The sequence below is a fragment of the Struthio camelus genome, chromosome 4 (assembly GCF_040807025.1).
Source record: "Struthio camelus isolate bStrCam1 chromosome 4, bStrCam1.hap1, whole genome shotgun sequence".
NCBI lineage: Eukaryota > Metazoa > Chordata > Aves > Struthioniformes > Struthionidae > Struthio > Struthio camelus.
Window position 1 is genome coordinate 50,919,781 of NC_090945.1, and position 23,247 is coordinate 50,943,027.

The 23,247-nt window shown below is 40.6% G+C and overlaps 1 protein-coding gene across 8 annotated transcripts in view; it reads left to right on the forward strand.

The window, feature by feature from the left end:
- Positions 1-23,247, forward strand: part of STOX2 (storkhead box 2) — a 156,729-nt gene that overhangs the window by 118,726 nt on the left and 14,756 nt on the right. For 5 of the 8 annotated variants that reach the window (XM_068942586.1, XM_068942589.1, XM_068942590.1 and 2 more), the window contains one exon: positions 14,442-14,594. In XM_068942586.1, the coding sequence (XP_068798687.1) occupies positions 14,442-14,594 (153 nt within the window). Of the gene's footprint in view, positions 1-7,124; positions 7,244-7,575; positions 7,710-14,441; positions 14,595-23,247 lie in introns of those variants that run through there. The other 3 variants (XM_068942588.1, XM_068942587.1, XM_009676647.2) reach the window with 3 other exon arrangements.

The window sequence follows — 23,247 nt, forward strand, 5'->3', positions numbered from 1 at the left end:
AGCCTGGATTCTTAAGACTAAACTTTTTAGCTACCAAACAGGAGGAAAAAAAACAACAGAGTTTTTTAAAAAATGCCCTTAAGGCTACTTTCATGCCAGGTAGGAGTTTCCAAAGGCCAATCTGCACAGCAGTTCCAGCCTAGTTAAAGGGGGTGGCCAGGTGAGGAGAGGGGCATGCACCACCCCCTTCACCATGTGTAATGCAGTGTTTACTGACGTTCAGAAATGCTTTTGAAGCACAGAGCCCTGTCAAGGTTTGACTCTGACACAGGCACTTTTTACCTTTCCAAGTAGGAGTCATGTGCCCTTGGGCACGCAAGATTTGGAGGAGTTAAAATATTGCCTGTCGGTATAGCTCATTGAAAGTATATGGCAATAACTGTAAGCCCTTTTTTCTTATGGTCCAGAATAAGGAATGACAGCAATACTTTTTTTGTTGATTTAAAGTGTGTTAAGAAAATGCTGTGGCGTAAAATGTACTTATTCAGAGCTTGGATTTATACATCCCTTATGCTTTGATCTCAAAATCTTGTTATGTGTGATTTTTTTCTCCCAATACCCAGTGGGTATTTACCAAACTTGTGATTTAAGAAATCACCCCAAATCTCTTCTTTTCCTAGCCTTTTTTTTTAGTTCAGTGTAAACTGAGATCATCAGCAGCATCTCAGGAATCTAGTCCATATCCTAACTTAGGTCTTTCCAGACTGAGCAGGAGGGCAAAGACACGACTATTTTTCTGCACTCTCATCTTTCGCAGAACTGTGTCACAGCAGCATTTGGGGAGCACATGGACTCTTCCAAGCTAGTGCTTTATAAATGCAGTATTGCTCGGCGAAAGTCCAAGAGAAAGGTCTTGTCAAGCCCAGTTCAGAATACAGAGAAGAAGAAAGACCAGTTCTTGTCAGTGGAAAGGGTTAGCTGTAGTCTGTGCAGCAAGGGTCAATACCAATCATTTGTTTTTTAATAGTTATATTAGAAGATGGAAAGGATAATGAAGTGGTAACCCTGCCTGTCAGATCACAGTTGCTTAGGTTCATTAAGACTGCTAAGAAGGACTGCAGAAAGCAGTAGCAACAGCTGAGTAAAACAGCCGAGTAATTTTGCAAAGTGGTGATGTCAGAAACATAGTGTAAGTCAATGCAATGAGCACTGAAGAAAATCAACCTCAAATGTATTAGCTTCTGTGCTTTTCTAGGAATACGGTCTGCACGTCTCTGGGGTCGGAATGGTGAGCATGTTACACAAATGGGTGGTGGTAATCACAACTGTAAACACTGCTGTGTAAATTAGGAGATATGTAAGAAGTCATGTAGGTCTACAAAATTGGTAATTTCTTTGTTGTTTTGAATGCCTTGTTCAGTTCTGGAGCTTGTGTGCAGGGAGGTTTTCAGATTTCTGAAACTTAGTTTTAGAAAGAGAAGAGCAGGAGAGAAGGATTTGTTACTGTTACAGTAATAATAAAATGCCTGTTGAAGGTTTACTGTTTCCTATAATAAAATGAGTGCTCAATAAAATTAAGCTACAAAAAACACATGAAATAGGCAGGAAGAAATGCATTTAATCTAGACAGCAGTTAAACTGTGGGAACTGCTGGTTCCAGGTACTGTCGTTTACTCTGGGGAGCAGTTTTTGATTGCTACATTTACTTATACTACTTGGATGAACCACAAAAGTGTGCCAGTCCTTGAAGATCTCGGAAAAGGGAATGTCCTCTGTCTAGAATGAGGACGTTTCCTTTTAAGAAGCCGTGTTCACCACTGGCCGTGTGCGCTGTTCATTTTCTAGTTCTTCCTCTAAGAGGCTTGACCGGCATCAGGGAGCCAGAAGATGAGGTGAGCTGTTGAGCTGTTCTGCGGTGGCATTTGCTCTGTTCCCAGCCTCGCAGCTGATCCCCGTGTGGGGCAGACCCGAGGAAGGAATTGGAATGCGTTGTGAGACATTGTGGGAAGCAGAGGCCACTGCATCCTTTAGGCAGAACACGGGGGCAGGACGTCCTCGCGTAGCTGCTTCATGTGTTGGGCTGCCAGATGCGTTGATTTCCTGAGCATTAAAGTATCTCTTGCGCTTTCTTCTTGAATCTATTTCAGCCATAATGAAAACTGTGCTTTCTACCACAGGGAAAAGGAACGACCCAGTAAACTCTCAACTGCTAAGTCTTTGGAGTGTCTAACCTTTTCTTTTTAAAAACACTTTGGCACTATTTTAATTGACTCCATGCCTGGCCTTTTCATCAGTTCTCTCCTAGCCAGGAAAAACTGGGCTGTTAAAGGCTGCCGCAGTACCTTGGGACTTGCGCTCAATGTTGCAGGCTCTTATTTTAAACTGAAGTTAGCCACCAGTCATCACTATTTGTTTGAAAAGCTGTAACTGCTGCAATATCATCTTTGAGATGAAAATTCTTCCATGGTTACAGCAATCAGTACAATTGAGAGCGGGCCCACTATGTCATTGGGTTGTATCGTTAATCACTCCAGGTCACTCCTCACCTTTCAGCAATTTTAGCTGCTGCCTCTCTTGCTTGTGCGTTTGCTGCAGCATCCCCAGCCACACTGAAAATGTATTCTGGCTGAACTGCAGAGGAGGTAGCTTGGATAGTGAAGAGCGTGTGGCTAAGATAGGCTGTTTGTTCCGTTTCAACAGTCGTGTTTCGTGCTTTCGAGAGTGTTTACGAAGGGATATTTTTCTTGTCTTTTATAAAATTTTCCACCCCAAAAGAAAACGTTCAGAGATGTCGTTGTTTTTTTCTATTGTTTCTCACATGCTCCCTGTCTCTCTTGCGTAATCTTCTCTAGTGTCTGATTTTTTTTTTTTAATGCTTCCATCTTTCCTTGCATTTATTATTTGCTGCTAGAAAACGAGCAGGCTAGTGACAATGTTGTTTCAACATTAATTTAATTAACAGTAACAGGTTTCTGTGTAAAATTCGCCCCTCACCCCCCCCCCAGTCATGTCTGCAGAGTCTGTTAGAAAATTCTTCTGTGGGATTGAAAATATCTCATGTTTTCCAGTGAGCTGCAGTTTAAAGGAGCCTCTGTTATCCTATCTGAAAAGATAGTTGTGTGGGGGTTTTTTTGTTTGTTTGGGTGTTTTTTGGGGTGTTTTATTTTTGCTGTTAAGACCAGCAGGTTCATTCAAATGCTGTTTTCTGAGCTGTTGTATTAGCAAGTGTGGCACTGGGGTTTCTTTTTGTCCTGTGTTAGGTAAGATTTAAAGTATTGCCTGTTTTTCATTTTAGTTTCTGTGACTCTTGTCAGTGTGTGGTAAATTGCAGGTGCTTAAAAAATGAATACCAGTTCAGAAGAGTTGGGTGGTCAGAGATCCAGAATGATATCAACAAAGTAAACTGTTAAATTATAATGGGCAAGGTTATGTTCTTGGGAGTCAAACTCAGCAGGTATTTTTTATTCAAATTAATCAGTTGCAAACAACAGAGAGAAGCTATTTGGAAAGTATTATTCAATTGTAGGGTGACTGTGAGTGACCAATGTGGCACAACTGTGAAAAAGGCAATTTTCATTCTTATTATATATGAGGCAGGGTATTTCCAATAAAAGTATAGAAATTTAAATTTCCTTGTACCTGACACAGGTAAGATGTTACCTAGAGCACTAGAATGTGGAGCAGAATCCTGGTTAATCCTTTTTTTAAGAAAAATTTTATAAGTTAGCATAAACATAGGAAAGTGTCCTAGAAAGATTAAAGGAACAAGAGAGAGAAACTTAGGACACGAAAAGAACGTACTTCTTTCAAGCTAGCAAAATGAGATCTGAAGGAAGCATGTTCTCTGCAAATACATCAATGTGTCAGCAGCAGGAGGGAAAAAAAAGAGTAATTAAACTCCTGGACAACATTAGCACAAAAGCAGGTGGGCATTACTTGTTGGGATATTGCTGCATTTAATACCCTGATCAAGTTCTCTCTTGTGTTTTCTTAAGTGAGTTCTTAAACAACTAAGAGATTTGTTCAGGTAAGCCAAGTGGAGTTTATTAGCATACTGCCAGTTAACTCATTATTAGCAGAGGACTAATATTTCAAAATGTTTAGTATGAAGAGAGTTCCTAAAGAAATACAAGCATGAGTTTGTGTATTTCTGATGTTTCTTAGTCTGGTTTCTTCTGCGATCGTGGGTTGTGTTCCCAGGTTGGTTCTTGTAGAAGTGAACAGTGATAGATGACCTGTGAGGAAGAGCCAAAGTCTTTTCAGCTTGAGACTCCGAACGCTGAGTCCTCATGGCTGATTCCAGCCTCCAAAATTCAGGATCCACTGAAAGTGATATAGACTAGTCTGAATTATCTCATTCCTGCTTGGCGGCGATTTTTAACCTTTTTTATGCCCCTCATTCTAGCTTCTTCCTTTTCTCCTCTGAGTTTCCCTCTGGTGATGGTGGCGGGGCCGAGGTGAAGGATGGGGAATCCCAGGGCTGTGGCCCAGGCGGGCTCAGGGGCGTACGCAGGCTATTGCAGAGTTCGACAGAGGAGACTTCATTAGACTCTAACACCGTGTTGGGGGGGAAGCCAGAGCAGGGGCTCGCTACCTTGTCCGCTTTTGCAGCCTATGGCAGAGATTGGTGTCAGGCTGCACCGTATTCCCTACCGCTGTGTTTGGGTGCGCAGACACACACGGAGTTATGCAGAGAGTTATGCCATATATATGGCATATTCATGCCGTATACTGTCAGTAGGGCAGCTCTTGCTTAAGTACAAACTTCTGTCATCTAGTAGGGGAGAAGGAGAGATGTGGGTTAGAGGAACTGAGTAACTGCTTTGATTTGGAGGTGCAGGCCATATTTTGGCTGGGCCTTCCTTCTCTGCAGTCACACTGCACTGACATCGTCGGTGATGGCGGGGCTGGTTTATCATCAACTTCAGCGCTTTTAAACATTCTCATTTAGACTTTTCTGATGCTGTTCTTTCCTTGCCCCTTTACTCTCTGTTGTGCTTGAGGTATCTGGCACTTCTTTCTTAATACTGATTAAAGGGCTATATAATATTTCTCTTCTGAAATGAGGAATTTGAATAAATGCATGCTATGACACATATGCACACTCAGTATATTCTAGATATATTTAATGCTTCACACTAACGAGAGGAATTCTGTGATTCAAAGAGCTTGGAGTTGTGTTGGTCTGTTCAGAGTAAGCAAGCTGATCCTGAATAAATAATCCAAATTCAAATGCAACAGAAATTTGTTAGAGAAGAGCATTCGGGTTCTGATTTTAGCTTTTTCTTTCTTCTCTCTGTATTTTAGCTTTGGTAATAATGGCATGATGTTATGAGAACTTGTGCATGTGTGCAAAAACATTACTGCATGCATAAGCCCAGCTATTTGGCTTTGCATGAATGCTGTCTGGTGCAAAGGAAAAGCAGATTGGAGCGCTCACTTTCTTTTATTGCAGCAGGTACCTGCTGCGCTTCTCTTTTAAGCTCCCAGAAGTTTTTCTTCTTGGAATCAGTTTCATTGCTATAAAGTAGGTGTGGGCTTAGCAGACAAACAAAGTTTCCGCAGGAGGATCCTGGGGGACCTCAACATTTCAAATGCCAAGTTGGAGTCATTAGAAGCTTTGCTGCTGATCCTGCAGCCCTTGGGTGGGCAAAACTCTCCTAAAGGTGAAGGAAGATTTCTTGGAATGAGGCCTTCTGGGGAATGCAGAAATTGATGACAGTGTGCATAGAGCAAAACCCCAACTTTACTGCTGAGGTCTTGGCTACTGTATGACTACAGGTGTAGCAAAGCACTCAGTTTACCTTACAATTGTAAATTAGCCTGGTTACAGCATGGCTTTGCTATATTGGCATAGACCAGGAAGCAAAAGTGTTGTCTGTGTTAGTTGTGTAATTGAGGTATTTGTCCTCTTGAAGCGCTTGCATAGACCTTTAGTTGGCTGGGTTTGACTCTTTCAGTGCTGCGGTAGTTGTAAAGCTAGGTCTGAAAGCTTGGCGCGATGACTACTGTTGTATTCAACTCCTTGTTCAAAGTCCTGAGCCTAAGATAACTAGGTATTCTACGGCATAGATGAGTCCTGAAATACGATGTCACAGGATTTCATGGGTCTATATGCCTCCTATACTGCAAAATATTTCAGAGTGCTTAGAACAGCCGGTAAAGTAAAACTCCACGTCAGCACTCCTTTTTTTGTTTATCCCTCCCCTTCTGACTATCAGTCTTCTCTTTCTGACAGATCATGACTAGAAATCAATTTTTTTTGCAGTAAAGGCAATTCTAAATCTTTCTTTCTCTTGGAAGAAAATTGCTAAACAACTAAAGACGTTTCTCCAAAACACAGCCTTCTCCTTATGTCTCTTGATGCACACTATTCCTACCTTTTATTCAGTGTTTTTTCTGACGCTTTAACTTACAGTATACTCACCGAGCAAACAGAAATCCAGCGCTGAGAGTGAGATCTTGACACAGTGACCTCGTTCTGAACATTACCTTCTTTGTCAGTAGCTGCAGAAGCTGAAGCAGCTCCGCTGGCTCTCGGCACTTGGAGCAGTTTGACATTTTCTGCCTGGCATGATTTCAGGGCTCACTTTGTTGTGAGCCCAAGTAGTGAATGAGATGGTGAAAAATGAGCTTGCAAGAACTTGTCCACTGCTTTTAATTTTTTGATAAACAGTTTGCAGCAGCACAACTTTGATCCAGTGCATAGTAGGGCTGTCTATTGTGTGCAGGTCTGCAGCTTTCTTTGGGATTGACAAAGGAGAGTAAATCTTTTTTCTTGATCAGTAGAGTAAAAACTGGTAAGTGTTGTGTAGAATAATTTAAGAAATTGTTGCTCTGTGACTGTGTGTGCGTGTGCACATGTGTGCATTTGCTTTTGAGTGTGGGGGGGGGTTGTATATTAAATCAAGAAGATATATTAGGGGTAAATTTTTTCTCTTGGCTAGAGATTGAAGCTTTAACTTATCTTTGCTAATGCATGTAAATAGCTTTCTTGTCCACTTAATGAGGAGACTGGCTTGTTGTCCTGTACAATGCAGCTGGGCACCGTTCCAGAAGCAGAGGCACTCCGTTTCAAAGACAAAGAAGCCAGCGCAGACGTACGGAGAAACCTGGAACATAGCACTGTAGATTTTCTCAGAGCGATGACTCATTTCAGTTCACAAAGGATTCTGGGCAGGGTAGTGAGAAGTCAGGTTGGCTGAGCCATTCCTATGACTTCACTTTGCAGAGAACCAGGCAGAAGAGGAGTGACACTGCAGAATCCTGAGGCATTGCAGTGGAGAGGTGCTTTGCTAAGACTGTGAGTGCCTTCAAAATACGGGGTGGTATTAGACTGTGATTCCAGCCGTTCTGTGAAAATAGGGCAAAAGGAGAGAGATGTTTTCAAAACACTGTGTGGGAGTTAGATTTGCAGTGCCCTTTAGATTCTCTGCCTCCACCTTCCCTTTCATTTCTTAACCATTTATTTCTCTTGCTTGTGTGAGATTTAAGTATAAAGTAGAATGCCTTACAGAGGATCTGCATAGTTACTGCTTTATCTTCTGTTTTCTGGAAGCCCCTATTTCCTGCTTTAAGAGGTGGACGTTCAGCATATTATTGCCTAAAAGCGTGCTTTGTTTTTTCTTCTTTCAGGTCCTGTGGCACTGCTCTCTGCTGCAGCCAGCCAGCATCCACAGTGATATAAAGCCCCAGTATGCACACTGTTGTTACATCACAGATACTCTGGATACTGTACTGGAGCATGGAACCAGACCCTAGGGGTTCAGGTAAGTCCCTCTTTTTTAACATATTGTGTGCCAGGGTTGTAAACATTGACATTTATTAAAATATATGTTTGAAAAATATTTTGGAGGAAAAACATTTTAAAGCACACAATATATTAAAAAAACACAATCCTACCCTCCCACCTCCCAGGATAAGAAACGCCGTCAAAATCTCCTCAACTGAATCCTCTCTGGGAAAGTTCCATGCTCCAGCAGAAATTGTTATTATCATAGTCGTGCTGGGATATCACTTTGGATCAGGAGGCGGCTGGCTGCAGGACATAAACAAAGGAAAGGAAATAAATATCACAGGAAATACACAGGATGAGTGCATGTAAGACAAATCTGGTGCCTGTGGGCAGTCTAGCACCTGTTTCCAAAAGTTAAAGGCACTTAGTGTGTGGTATCTGGAGGTCATGTTTTTAGCTGGGTCCTAATGATTAAAAATATCAATTTACACGACTGGAGTAAAGTCAATTACTGGCAAAGGTCCAGAGCTTTTTTCAGAGGCAAGTGTTTGTCATATGATTGATCGTTATTAAGATTGCTGTGTTTTCTTTGGGCTGGTTAGAATTGGAGTGGTCACATTACCAGGTTGCAATCTTCTAGTATTCGTGGCCTGTAGCTGCAGGGGAAGGTATGTTTTGTTGTGCATACTTTTTCAGAGGTGCAGAAACAGCTTGTTAGTAAGACAGTGTGTGTTACTGTACTTCTCAAGCCTTTGCAGGCTATGCTATTACTCTGCAAAACTGATTAGAGGTATGGAGATTGTTGTTTTATTTTATAATGAAAGGGATCTTTATCATAATGTGAATAAATGGTCAAAATCTTTAATGTATTTTGTTTTTGAGGTTATCAGTCTTCTGATACATGTAGTAGTCCAGTAAACAGAACTCACAGCTTTATTTGTAAAACGTGCCAGGAAGCAAGGTGTAAAAGGAGGGTTTAGCCACCGGTGAAAATTGTGCTCGGCTGGAACTATGCAAGCAACACGCTTTCTCATTTTCTTTATTTCAGATTTGGCCAGTGAAACATATTCTTTTTTCCATTAGTATGCTCATGTAGAGCCAAGGTATTTCAGAGTGATCTGGGCAATACCACAGAAATCTGCATATTCTTGCTGATTTTTTAATCAGATGAAAACATTGTCTGACTGGCAGCGGTGATTATATATCATTGTTGTGTATTCGCTTCTGCAAGGTTTTGTTTGCTATGCAAGTGTTCTGTGATTTGGATGATTCAGTCATGCTGGGGGAAAAGGGGGGCAATGTGCAACCTGGGCCAGACATGTAACTTCTTCAACATCTGCCTGTTCTTTAAGTCAATCTGAAAATGTGCCGTTACTTGTGGGTGTTTTTCATTTAGCTTTTCTTGAAGAAAATAAAATATTCTATGTTGAAGAGCCTCTTTTTGCCCCTTACCGGTAATTTTGGTTTTGTTAGTTATCATTTGTTTGAAAAGGAGCTTTCTTCATTGCACAGAACAAGCTGCTTGTAGTTCTTCCCAGAGTGAAATCATAGTTTTATGTTGCATATAAGAGGCTGCTGTCATGAAAACGTATGTAGGGGATTTCTGCTGCAACCCACCACTGTAATCATGAGGTGCCATGAAGTTACTGTAGTATAGTTTGATGTTTCCTGATTAATAACATAGTTTATTATTTATAGTGAAGCCTGATTCCCTTTAACTAGTGTTTTTTTTACTGGATTCTCTCATGTCTACTAGGTGTGATAGTGCCCTAAGCTCCCTGCGGTTGGAGCATGCACAGCAAACACTTGTTGTTATAGGCTCTCTGTTGTCTAGAGATACGCAACCTCTCTGGTCTCTTCTCTCAGTAGAAGGATTAATAGGTCTGCTTTAGTCTGTCTGGATGCCTGTTTTCTCAAAACTCGGAACAACTTTGTATCCTTGAGATCTCTACTCTCAGTCAGATTAAGTGAGGAGTTTCAGAAGTTAATCTAGGATGAGGAAAAGAAAGACAGAAGCATATACAGAAGCTGTGATTGTACAAGCCTTGTTTCCTTTGGAAACCAGGCTGAAAATCGTATTTAAAGTTTGGCTTGATTTGTAGCAGACAAAAGGTTAAAAAGGTGCTGAGTAGCAGGATGGAGAAGAGAAGCTGAGTTTTGGCTTCTTGTATTTCACAGGACGCAGAGCGTAATCGGAGGATCTCTTCCCCACGTTCAAGGAAATAATGTGCAAAAATTCTAGTGAAGCGTGGCTGTGCATTGAAGCACTGAGAGGAGATGCTGTGAAAGTAGTTGTAATTTCCTTAATTTTCCTTCTCAACAGCTCTACTGAATTGGTTCCATTTATAAGTCAAAAGGTGGTTTTTAAAACAATCTTCCCACAAACTTCCTGAGACAGGGATTTTGACTTCCAGGTCACTTCTTTCCGGCAGCAGAATCGCTAACAAAAATTCGGTCATTGGTATTTAGTTGGAAGTTTAATTGCCGATATGTGATGCAGAACCTAATTTTTTTCCAGGATGGTAGTGATGTGGTACCTAGAGTTTCAGAGACTAGAAATACTGAACATACTGGCATAGGACATGTTCTTGCTGGTATGGGTTGAGGATATGTGAATTTTCCCTCCCAACTCTGTTACTCTCTTACTTTCTCAGCTATATGTTAAGGATAGTCATGGTTACCCAGTTTTCCTAAGTGCTTTGAAATCGACTGAAAAAGAGAGAAGCATTTGTTTTGTTTGTTACATAATCTTTTGTTTAAGTAATAATAATTATTTTTTCCCTCAAGGTAGCACTATAAATCCCCATTTATGGGGAGTAATGAGGAAAGATCCCATTCATTGCTTATGTGCTTAGACTTTTTTAAAAATTAGATATCATTTTAAAAAAGTATAAAAACTTTAAGGAAAAAAATCTGTGGAGAAAAATCTAGAAAGACACTGCAGAAACAGAGTTGAAATATATATATATTGTATAGTATTTAAACAAAACAAACAGTCAGCTGGTGAAAACCACTTTCTTAACTCCCGTTTTCATTTAATTGGGAACATAAACATATGAAAGTCAAGGATAGTAATTTGATTTCAGAAGAAAGCTGCTTGAGACAAGCATCAGTCAGATCTAACAGGAGCCATATGCTGGATCTTTTGTGTCAGTGATGTGGTCCCCCCCCCCCCCCCCCCCAAGAAAAAAGAAAAAAGAAAATTAGGAAAAGCTTTTACTTTTTACTTGATTTTGTTTTTTAAATAGATATTTCCTAAAGAAGTTATATTAAATCTTCTGTTCAAGAGGCTAAACGATATTTTTGCACATAATTGATGTTAATATATTAAATTATGAACCCAAGATATTTTCTGTTGTTGTGTATCAAAGAAGTTTGTTCACATAACTGTAATCACAGAGTACTTGTAATTTCCCGGAGCCCAGGGATATTTGAGATAAAACTTGGCAAATTAAAGCCTCCCTAAGTGAAGGGGGTTTGGCTTTCTATCACTAGGCCTACTGAAAGGTTTACAGATGTGCTAGCCTTTTTAAACTAGAGTCACCAGTTATCTCCAGCAGCCAGTTTACTGGCAACTGCAGGTCTAGCTACCTCTGGAATTAATTCTGGCGGCAACAAAGGTGAAACAAGAATTGCCTCGTCATTATAAAGAAGGTTGAAAAATTTTCAGTGGAAAATAATAATCCTTGGATGGCAATAGTCCCATACCAGATGGAAAGGAAGGCTCTCACATAAACCAGCATGTGTTGTCCATTGGTTTTTGCATTCAAAGCCTTTTAATTACAATTTTATAGACAATTGTAGTCTTATTTATAGTTAATTAAATGGTTGTTAAGTTCCCAAATATTTGCAAGCAGGATGTACGTTCCTGTGGCATGCTGTAACTCTAGCATGCTTTGCTAGAGCTTGTGTTAACATTAAGTAACTGATACTCAGTGTATGTTTTATATTGGCGAGTTGTGTGAAGTATAAATACTAGCTCAATTGAAAATCTCATCTTGTTTTGGTTGACAACAAGAACCCAACTGGCAGTGGCCAGATGTGGAGACTGGACGTTTTCTGCCTGCTAGCCTAGAAAAGCCGTTCAATACTGGAGGCCTGCCTGGAAAAGAAAAAATGTGCAAAGTACAAGGTTACTAAGATCCGGCAAAACTTGCTAATTTCTTTAGGCTGCCTAAGTTAACACGTGACAACCACAGGGGTGATCCCCAAAACCAGGTTGTGCAGACTCTTTGTGGTCAGGAGAGAGGGAAGGGCTGCTCCAGGGTGAGCAGGTTTGAGTCCCTGCGCTGGGTGTCCCTCTGGGGCCCTTGGGTGGCTGCATGGCAAACGGCAGGGGTGAGCTGCCCTTGTTGGGCTTCATGGCTAACCCTCCTCGAGTCCCTTTCCCTCTTCAGGAAGCCGATTCCTGTGTTAAGGCCCACGTGTCACTTCCTGAAGATCCTTCTGGTTAGCTGTGCAATGAGTCGTTCTGGATGAAGGAAAGGAAAGGTGTCTTTCTCCAGCTCTCCTGGCCTAGTACGTGTGTGCGTGGGACTGTGTGTGCGCACCCCGGGAATATGCATGGGGATGCTCGTATCGTGGTGCTTCGGTTTAAGGAATTGCCAGCCCTAGTTTTGATGATCCAGATAAAACAGTTCAGCCTTTTACCTGGATGCCTTTAAAGCTACCTAGGGAGCAATGCTAGCCCGTTTCAGTGCCCAGTGAACCTGATCAGGTGAAGCCTCTGCTGGAGGTGATTTATGCCAATCTGTTTCACTTTGCTCTGAATCAAACTTAGTAGTAATCACAAGGACACCCCTGGCAGAGATAACCTCTATGGGAGGGACAGTAATTTGTCAAACTGCTTAGCTAAATCTGCATAATTCTGTCATCATTCGGATGCTTTTTAGACATGAAACCAATCATTAAAGAAACTCCTGCTCTACAACTTTTTTTTGTGAATACTGCTGATCAAAGATGGTAAACTTACCTGTCTTGCTGATTATAGAGGTTTTACCCCCGAATGCCTGTGAACATATTTAATCTGACAACAGGTACAACTGTTTATAAACAGTGGTATAACGTTCTTCTCTCTCCGTTTGCAAACGATGAGGGATATTGGACAAACAGTGTTAGCCCTTGAGCCACGTGGAAGTTACCTCATTTCCTTGTGAGCTGTCCACGGTCTTTGTGATTGCCGTTGTTCGTCTGTATAGCACACATGGGGAGCAACTTCTCAGGCGTGTATGAATAAAGAATGTGCAGAAAAGATGATATTTTAGGGCTGTTGTCGTGTGCCTGCGGTCAGCCAGGAGCGAGGAGGGTCTGAGGGTGCACTGCTGAAGCTGGTGAAAAGCTGCGGTGGGAGAGCAGCATCTTGCTAGGCAGGTCTGAGGAAGCAGAAGCTGTCAGGAGGAGCATAGTACAAATGCCCAGTTTAGATCATTATTGTATCTCGGGTAATGTGTATCACTGCTGCACAACAGATTGTACAGCTGGTCTGTTGAAAAATATTGCTCATAAGTCTTAACTGAAACAGTTAAACAATTTGTTTTTAGAAAAAAAAAGACTGGTGGGAGTGCTGGGTATAATGCAAGATTAAATGCATTTTGATACTAACTTTCTGAGACTGCAGTTCCTGCTCAGTAGATGTAGTGAGAACCTAGAATTAATAGGGCCAGTATTAATCCTCCAAATTGAGGAGAAAAGTTTGAGTTTGAACTTACTCCCAGCAATTTGATTCCTGATTTGACCACAAAGTATGCTCAGTGGCAGCAGAAATACAGTGATGTTTTTGAGATTTCAACACCACTTGAGTAAAATTTAATCCCTGGCTATTGTCTGGCTGGTGGCCAGAAAACAGTTTGTAGCCTGACACCCCTTGTTCTGTCTGCTACTGTTCTGACTGTGGCAGAGGAAGTCTCTCAGCCTGCTGCTTTCCTGTATTGGAAATCATCAGGAGTGCAGAACAGTATCTAAAAACGTTTCTGCACTTATATGAAATCTGTAAAAATACAGATATATATGTGTGCAGACATGCTATTTTTACCAAATTATCATTTGTCCTATAGCTTCCATTTTAAAGATCTTTCACTGCTTTTTAAAGTCTGAGTCGATGAAATATTTTTAAAGATAACATGAGAAAAAATGATTTGGGTAAAGTTACAGCAAAATTAATTTTGAGGGTATCCTCAAACCATTAAACCATCAATAAAAGGTCATCAGAGCAAAGACATGAAATATGTAGATCCGGGAGAGACCTACTCAAGATATCAGTCTTTAGTCGTTTGATACTTTCGTGCCTCTAAAGAGTGTGTGTTGTGCTCCATCAGCCGAATAAAAATGTAATTCATTAACATTTTAACATATTTTGTCTGTGCGTGTTTGGTGACTTTTTTTTTTTACTTTTAAGAAATAATCTGTCAGAAAAATATGTATAACGCTTTTGTTTGTACAATTACCTCTGTAACTGGAGGACGTTCAAGCATGAGATTTTACAGCCATAAATGCCAATTTGGAGGCATTTTTGCGAATCCATCTACTGCACCCTCTGAGAAATCATGTCTGTGTTGTAATATATTTTTAGTTTTCTAGAGTTCACCATGTCTGTCTGAGCTTTGAAATAAGCTGCTGGATAGTGCTCATTGTAAGAGTTTTATCCCAAGAACACCATAGAAAGTACAGAGCTATGTGCCTCATCTCCTGCTTGTATCTATGCGTGGTGGTTCTGTGAGCAATGTTTTTAAACAAAATGCTTCATTGCGTGTCTGTTGTCTCTCTACAGGTGATGTATCACCAATCAGCATGTCTCCCATCAGTCAGTCACAGTTTATTCCACTTGGGGAAATCCTTTGCCTGGCCATCTCGGCAATGAACTCTGCCCGAAAACAAGTCACGCAAGAAGCATTAATGGAGCACCTCACAACTTGCTTCCCAGGTAACTGTATGTTAATAGAGCATTGATGAAATGGGCTCATCTGCTCCAAAACCAAGGGGTTGCTCATCTTTTTGGCTGCTTTAAAAGAGGAAATGTTGGTATTTGGTAGTCTGTTTTTCTTCACTGTTCTGGATGAGGATGTTGATTAATCCTGAGATGCTACCCAAAAGTGAAAGGAGGCCTTAAGGTGCTAGTTTTATAACCTTTTCCCTGTTTTCTATTCCCTTATGTACAGCAAATCAAATTTTCTTTGATAAGGCTATTTGCATGAGATATGCTTTACAAGGTCAATTCCTGACATCAGGTAAATGTTGAAAAATGTCTTGAGGTACTAAACCACAGACTTATTTTTTTTTTCAAATAAAAGAACAGAACAGAATATTTTTCAGGATATCAGAACAAACTTGTCTGTGATATTTCTCACAAAATACATTCTTTAGCACCATAGTCAAAAGCATTGAATTTCTTTAGTACTTACAGAGAGCAAAAAGCCTGTGTCATAGCCAGAGCAGACTTATTCCAAGGTGATTTTAAGCTAACTAAAAAGAGCTGTGTTGACTTCAGTCACTTCAGATGTCATCGTTCACTCTCCATAGAGATAATCTCATGGAGGTCTCAGTGTAGAGAACTCTTATCTTAGAGAGAAGGTTTCCCACACACTCTGTCTTTCCTTCATACCATGTAGACAGACTGTCAGAACTGGTATGGTGAGATGTAATAATAAAGAATCTAATACTAATGCTGTCTCTGCTTCGGGGGGGCTTTTATTTAAGCTGAATGGAAGTTGTTAGCCTAGTTTCTAGAGGCTTTCAGAGCCTTCTTGGATACAGTTCTGACTTTTTACTTTTATTTCTACCCATTAATTGAAAATCTTTAAATCATTTTATTTGAACTTGACAACTCTCTCCATGAATGACAGGTTTGGAGTGCCAGAGATATACTTGCTGTGTTTATAAAGAATGGTATTCTGTTCAGAAGATTTTCTTGCTGGCATTTGCTAATATTTATCACAGAATTTATCAAGTGATGAAATCGAAATGTCTTGGATTAAAGATACTGTAACATCAAAAAAAGGAAGCCTGTATTAAGGATAGCCTCATGAATACGCCGCTTTCCTACTGGCAGTCTGCATCTGGAGTTAGTGAATCGGGCAAAATAGATCTTGTAGAGGCAACTGTAAGTAGTGTAAAAGTGTGGTGTAGAAAAGCATTGGGCAGAGGCTTACTGCTCAGGAGAGCCCAGCTTTGCCACTTTTGCTTCGTGTGATTGTGGGCAATGTGTTTAACCAAACCGTGCCTCAGTTTACACTTCCGTAAAGTAGTTAAGAAACTCTCAGACTTCTCTCACGTACCACCTGTTACAGCTGTGAGAAACAGTCCATTACAAATTCTTCAGTAAGAAAACTAACGGTGCGTGTGCCTCATCTAGGCAGCCTAATTGTAGCTGTGTTTTGATGTCTTGAACTTTTTTGCTGTAAATTTCAGAGCATGAGGTTCTTAAAAGCCTTGAAGAGTACCTGGCTTTCACTGTAACTGGTACTAAGTTCTGAGATCTTAAAATATAATTCTAAATCCTGAGCTGTGTTTGAAGTAAACAGTTCTGTCTGGCATCTAATAATTGCATTTCAGAAAAATTTACTGCAAGCACATTTTGTAAATGCTGGCTTTCTGTCCCAATTTATGGCTTTGTTTATGGTTTTTTTTTCCAGTACTCTTTACGTGTTTTAAAAAGAGTTATACATGTTGTAAGGAATGTAAAGAAAGCAAAATTCACAATTGTAGTTCTAGTTTAATTCATTTTGGTAATTATTTCCCAGTTATGTTTTCTGTATTGCTATGCACTAGAAGGGTTCCGTAGATTGCAAATATTTTTCCCGTGATGCTGTCAGTGTATTTAATGAAAACATTGTTGCATGATTATTTATTGGTAGCATCCCTCAGGTTTCCTGGGAACATGGTTATCAGTTGGCTTGGTGTTTTGTGCTGTCCTGCTAGACAAAAACATGCATCAAAAATAATTCAACAGGCTGGATTATTTTGTAGACTGTGCTTACAAGAAGCCTGAGGCAAGTTAGCACACAGTCTCTTGCTGCCTTTTTTCCCCTCTAGATGTGAAACTGTGTTTTACTCAAATCCGAGATTAAGAAAAGGGGAGCCTTGTATTTCCTAATTCATAAAAAAACTTTAAAAAATCCATCCTTTGTCCAGTTTTTTTTTTCCCTTCTCTGGAGGAATGCCTTTCTCTCCCAGCCATAACACAGTCAACATAGTAAACAAGCATATTCTCTCAGTATGAGTATGATGATTATTCATAAATCTTTTATCTTTCCAATAAATAGAACCTCTCTTTGTGCTGCATTCTATTTCCACTTGTCTGTCGAAACTCTCATATAAATCAGCTTGTGGCTTTTTGAGCCCTTGTGTTCCGTGGCTACTTTCAAATCTCATGTCCTCCCATATGTTGATAGTTTATTTTCCCTGCTTACGTTCTGACACTCTGAGAGAGGAGAGCGTTACCGGTGTGGATGTATCGGTTATTGTCAAATAACCTCTCTGTACCTCACCCTGTAGCAACGCTTGGCTGTCCGTGTTGTTTGTGCTGTAATGAACAGATGCTTCACCGAGTTTCATGGCACGTACAGATTTCCTAAGACCCCCAGATGCCATTCTCAAACTGCCTAAGAATAATAAACCTCTTTCCTCAGTGCAGGATCTTACACTTGCAGTCTAGCCCTCTAGTTTGCTGAGCCATTGTGCAGGCATAAATCTGGGCCACGGCTCTATCTGAAGTAAGGTATGCTAATTATTTATAACATCACATAGCAACCACTCCACATCCTTAACTAGTATTTCACGAGCCAATCAGAGTACTTCTTTTATCCCCTGTTAAGCCTTAGCAGCAGCTCAGGAGAAAATCATTTTAACAGATTTAACACCATTTAAATACTACTTCAGATTTATTTTTCATAGATTTATTTTATTGAAAAAGTTTGTAATGATAAAGCACATCTTGTTGTTCCTTTGTGATTTGTCAGTTTTTAAAAAAATCAAGAGCGTTCCGCTACACATGCTCCCATTATTCTAACTTAAAATTAAATCGTAGGATGTTTTTACAGCCCTAAATATTTATTCACCATGGTTCAAGTCCCATACGCTAAATACAGATCTTCCAAATCCAGTATAACAGCTATGGATGTAACCCTCTTTTCCTGTATTTGGCAGCCAAACCCTCTTATCAGAATGAACCTGACTGAAGAAAATATTCAACCTTAGTTTATGCTGGTTTCAGTAAAGCTTTTTTTTTTCTTTTTTCCAAAATTATTTAATGTAGTTAATTACTTTTTTTTTTAAGGTGTCAAATTTCAGTGTAGAAAATGTTCTCTCTATTGAAATACGTCACTTTGGAAGTCAACTAACAGTTTTCTAAAAGCTAACAAACCCCTGTGACTTCCACCTCAAAAATATTTGTATATGTTCACTCTTAAATACATGAGGTATGTATGTAGCACTTGAGAGATGTGTCTTGCATTAACTGAGTTCACCTTAGGTCAGTGTTCTTTGTGAGCAGCAAACAAGACAATCTTCTGTCTAGAGGCTCAGTGGATGGCATGGCAGACTCTCTTGAGATGCAGAAAATGTACATGTCTGATGATTCAGTGTCCAGACAGTTTCTGCTCTTGAATTATTAAAGCACTACATAATCTTAAATAACACCACTGCTGTCATGCAGTATTTTAAATGGTAGAGTCTCTAAACTACTTTTTTTTCCCCCCTCTTGCTCCTATTCGCGGGAGGATGGGAGAACACAAGGAGATGCCTGAGTGCAGTGGGGCAGGTCTCATGCAGACATGGTGTGGGCAGGTTGCTAGGAAGAGAGAGGTCTTGAGGAAGCCAGGAAATCTTTCCCTGATTTCACCACTGAGTTGCTATCAGCTTTGGCTCTGTCTCTCATTGTTACTTCCAGTATAATAGGGGTACTAAATCTTGTTCACTGACTGTTTTAAATGCTTTGTTATCCGTGAAATGTCAATCACAGGTGGTATCTATCCACATGAACGAAGAATCAGATTACTAAGATCATGAGGGAGAGTTCCAGATGTAACTGAGAAAAGGGCTTGACTTAGAACAACCGCTGTAAACCTGAGCCTGGTACAGATGGTTCTTTTACAGCAAGTGTAGGGAGACTGTGCAGGCATGAAGGTCCTGGTGTCCTTCTTATCCTCCGCAAGCTGTTGTTGCATCTCGCTAGCCTGCAGTTTCCTGTATGCTGTGGACAGTCACTACTGGCTAGTCACAGTCAAGTGTGCAAATCTTCTTACCTGGACTTTTCAGCTTGGAATAATTGAACTGTTTACAGGAACAAGAAGCCACCTTGGCCTTTTGCTTCTCTGGCTCAGAAATGTGAAAAGGTATGGAGCTGTCAAATGGTTAATGGACACAGGAAAAAGAAGTGAACCACCTTTCACTTGTTGTAGGCCTTCGGGCCTGGTCTGTTCCTGTTAAAGTCAGGAGAATTTTTGCCGGTGGCTCCAGCTGGAACAGAGCTGGCCTCAGCTTGCTGCCATTTTAGTTTCTCGTTAGTATATTTACTTCTCTAATTTTGAATTGCTTTCAAATTGTTATGTGAAGAACACAGTTTGACCTGCTTCTACCTTAGGTCTTTGTCTACAGTAGAGCTTTCCTGCGCTGTGGTGGGGTTTTGTTTGTTGGTTGGTTGGTTTGTTTGTTTTTAAACTTCTCTACAGGTTGTAGGAGTATTAGTGAAAGTCCACACAGAAGAGTGTTTATTTTACTTCTTAATCAACCTGTCACAATCTGACGTGGAAATCCCACCAGCCTTGCGGCTAAACAGAGTGCAAAATACCCTTATGTTCTTCAGCTATGTGAATATGAATTGCTTCCTGCGAGGATCTCTCTTTCCGGTGTTTATGTGGGAGGTTTGGGCATCTAAGTTGGTGCAATTCCATTATACACCCCAAATCAGGTGGAATAAATTGAGGCCCTCCTGTGCTATGTTTGTATCACAGGTTATTACATGTGCAGGGGTAGAATCCCAGCCGTTGTCCCCTTGCTTCGAATTTGAAACCAAGAACCAACAGCAGAATTGGAGCCTTGGGGTAGCTCGTCCAGAGGGAAAATGAAAGTAGTAGCAAAAGGAAATTGTTGGATAGGATAAATGGGAGAGAAAAGTGGAAATAAACACAGAAGGAAAAGGAAAGTTCTGAAATGTGAGACGCAAATTTACTTGTCAGCAGAATAGATTTACTTGTCAGCAGTTTGGGAGCCAGTTTTGCTTTGTAATTTTTTTTCCATGTTCTTCTTTTACTTACAGTGTGTATGTTAAAGTCAGCAATCCATTCTAATAGTCATTGCTTGATACTGAGTACTTCCTAGTGTAAATAAGCTCCTTGATCTTTGTGCTCATTTAGCTTAGGATATGAGCAATGGAAGCCAGTCAAGCATACATTTGCTGAGGTTATGCCATGTATAGCCATATTTAAAGCACTCACATAAGTACTAAATATAAAGAAATATTTAAAACAGAAACAGCAGATGCCAGAGTGCTCCTGTCCACCATGCAGGAAAGCCAAATTTGAGTTTGAGTCTATTTCTGCTTTTGTAAATACAAATGTGCCTGAAAGAGACCTGAACAAAACCTGTAGCCAGTGCTAGCTGGTGTTACTGGCCTCCCAAGATCGCCATCTGCCATCATCCCAGCTGGGATAGTGAACCATAGGGATTTTTGGTGGGAGTGGTAAAAGTGTTAGTCTCCAACTCTAGAGAAAAGGCTGACACAAGTAACTTGCAGCATCAATGGCTGCCCAAGCATGATAATTATTTTTTCCTTTGTGTTTGTCTGCATATTCTGTATTCACAGGACTTAATCAATGTAACTGCAGTGCATCCAGTGTTTAGAGACTCATTTACCCAACACATTGTAGTCATTATGGTTTACTGAGTGAAGAATACGTATGATTATTTTCACCACGTGTTTGCAGTGCATATTTGCATAACTTAGTGTAAAACATTGGCAGATCCATTTCAATCTCTTTTCCTAACTGTTCTGTAAACTCCCAGGAGAGTGTTTTCATCTATTTGTATAGTTCCTATTTTTTTTAATCAGTATGTTAAAAAAAAAAAAAGTCCCAAAGTAAAATCGGGATGGAGACCATGTCCTCCTAGACAAATGTTGAGATACTTATGTGTAAGCTCCTGGATCGGTCAGGGTGTGTATGTAGAGGTGAGAGGAGGAGGAGAGAGTGGCCGCTGCACAACAGTTGCATCTCCATGGAAGCAGGTTGGAGCCTGCAATGCACAGCAAGAAGAAGCTCCTGAGCTTGGCTTTGAGGTCATCTACAAATTGTGGTGAAGCAAAGTGTAAGGTGAAAGGAGCAGTGTTATCCAAGCAGGCAGAGCAGCCCCACTACAGGGCTGAAGACACACACAATCAGCTAAGGAACAGTGGTCTTGGAGAGTACTGAAATCGCTCTCCGTGTTTCTGCCCTTTGTTGGATGTTCATGTGGAGCCCAGCCTACTCTCTGATTGCCACTGCCTCCCAGTCCGGAGGGTCTCAGCATATTATTTTATTCAGTCCGGGGTTATACAGGCCTCCAGCCTAGGGAGGAGGGTTCTAGATTTCCCCCAGCTCTCTAGCTTTCAGCCTTTCTCATGTGTTGCTATTTCTGGCATGTTTGCCTGTCCAGAAATTCCAGAGTCTGTGTTATCTCTCTAGGGTTATCCCATTTAATGAGAACACCCTGAGGAAGTAACAGATGCATTTTCCTGATCCTCCCTTTTGTTTGCCCCCTTTTTTTTTTTAATCACATTTATTCTCTAAAATTATAACCTTTCCCTGCCTCTTTTACTTCCTCTGACAGATCATCCACAACCTTTGATTCAAACCTCTGTGAACTCTGCATGAAATACCTCTGATACCCCCATGTACTTCTCCGTGGCACCTTCTCTGTTGTAACTACGTTCACTCATATGTCCATGTTATTCTTAATGTTCTGCTCTTTCCATTCTAAGATTTTAGTTATCGTTATTACTAGATGTGAGTTGTATAGTAATGTCTCTAAATTCAAATAACATCCGCAACTATTATTAATATGTTTCCTGCAGCACGGTACCAAGGAAGAGGATGAGTTAAGGAATTCATATGAATTTTCTGTTTCTTGTCTAGTGTCATTAAATCTTCAGGATGAAGGAATTCTAAGTGCAAGAATGTGCATGCAGCTGCTACTGCTAAAATACAGAAGCAGTGGCATATAAGTATTCACATGAAAGTTAGGCACTGGTATTCTCCACATCACTTCTACTGTGCACTTTTTTGGTAAAGTGTATTTCAGAAATTTGTGTTAAGAATACATGTTACACAAGAGAGAGTTTTACTATTAAGAAAAAAGAGATAATCATAAAAAAAGTCCTTTTACTGCAATAATGATGGGTAAGGCCATAGGTGCAATATTACTAGAAGCATTTGTTTTGGTGTAAATAAATCCAAGTCCTGGGTTGTTTTTTGTTTATTAAGTGGTCAAGTCTGCACAAAAGGTGGAGGAGGGGAAGTTGTTTATCTGTTTCTGTTTAAACAAAAAAGAAAATTAAGATGAGGAGAGGTGATGTTTTGTAGCCAAATATCATGGTTTCTGTTCCGTACAAGCTGAATTTCTCCTCTGTGTCACAGAGATGGTGCCTAGAGCTCACCTGCAGTGTTAGATGGCATTTTTACCTGTTTCTCGTCTTGCTCATCATGAGCTCTGTCCCTAGATGTGGTAGGTGGTTTGCTACATTTAGAAGTGGACAGTTTAGGGATGCTGCCTATACACTGGAGTAAAAAGCATAAAACTTGCAAACAAGAGGGGCTGTGTTTGCTTCTTGGCAGGTAGTCCCTTCTTCAAGCCGGGAGAGCAGGTGCCTGCTCCACCCCTCAAGTTCGGACACAAAGATTCCGGCAAGTCAAAGCAGTGCCACTTAAGCAGTGTGATATTAACATGCATAAGAGGGACTAGAATCTAGGTCTGTCTTCTTACTGACCTTGCCGTTGTAGGTTTAGGGGAAGAAGTGAAGATAGGTTTAGCTGTTCCCTTAAGTTCCAGTCAGGGCTTAGCTCAAACAGGCAAAGCTCCTCTGGATTTCCCTTCAGCATGCCTCTAGCTCTGAGCAGGTTTTCGAGGGCATGTCAAGATGCAGGGCATGGAGTCTATCCTGTTCTTCTTAGAAAGTGGTAAATGTCCCTTGGTAGTTGATTCTCTTCACCTTGCATCACTCCACATCTCCCAGGTAGTTTGCGTCTGTTTCTTCTGCAGAAGAAGCCAAGGAATTTAACCTGTGTTTTGTTTTGTTTCTGTTTTATAATAGGCTTGACATGGTAAATGGGAGGTCTGTGCCCCTGTATTTTACATCCTGGAGTCAAGTGTTAGGGTGCTTGGCAGCAAGAGTCCTTTCTTCTGAGAGCTAACAGAGAATGGCAGAGCTGCTTGTAAGCTGCAGTGCTGGTTGCCTTGTGATCCGCCCAGCAGTGTAAGAGTTCTTACTTTATTATTCCGTCTGGAGAGTTTGTAAAGGCCAGATTAATTTGAGTGACCAAGTATTTTACTGCAGACTCCGATAGTGACCAAGTATTTTACTGCAGACTCTGATCCCATCCCCAAGA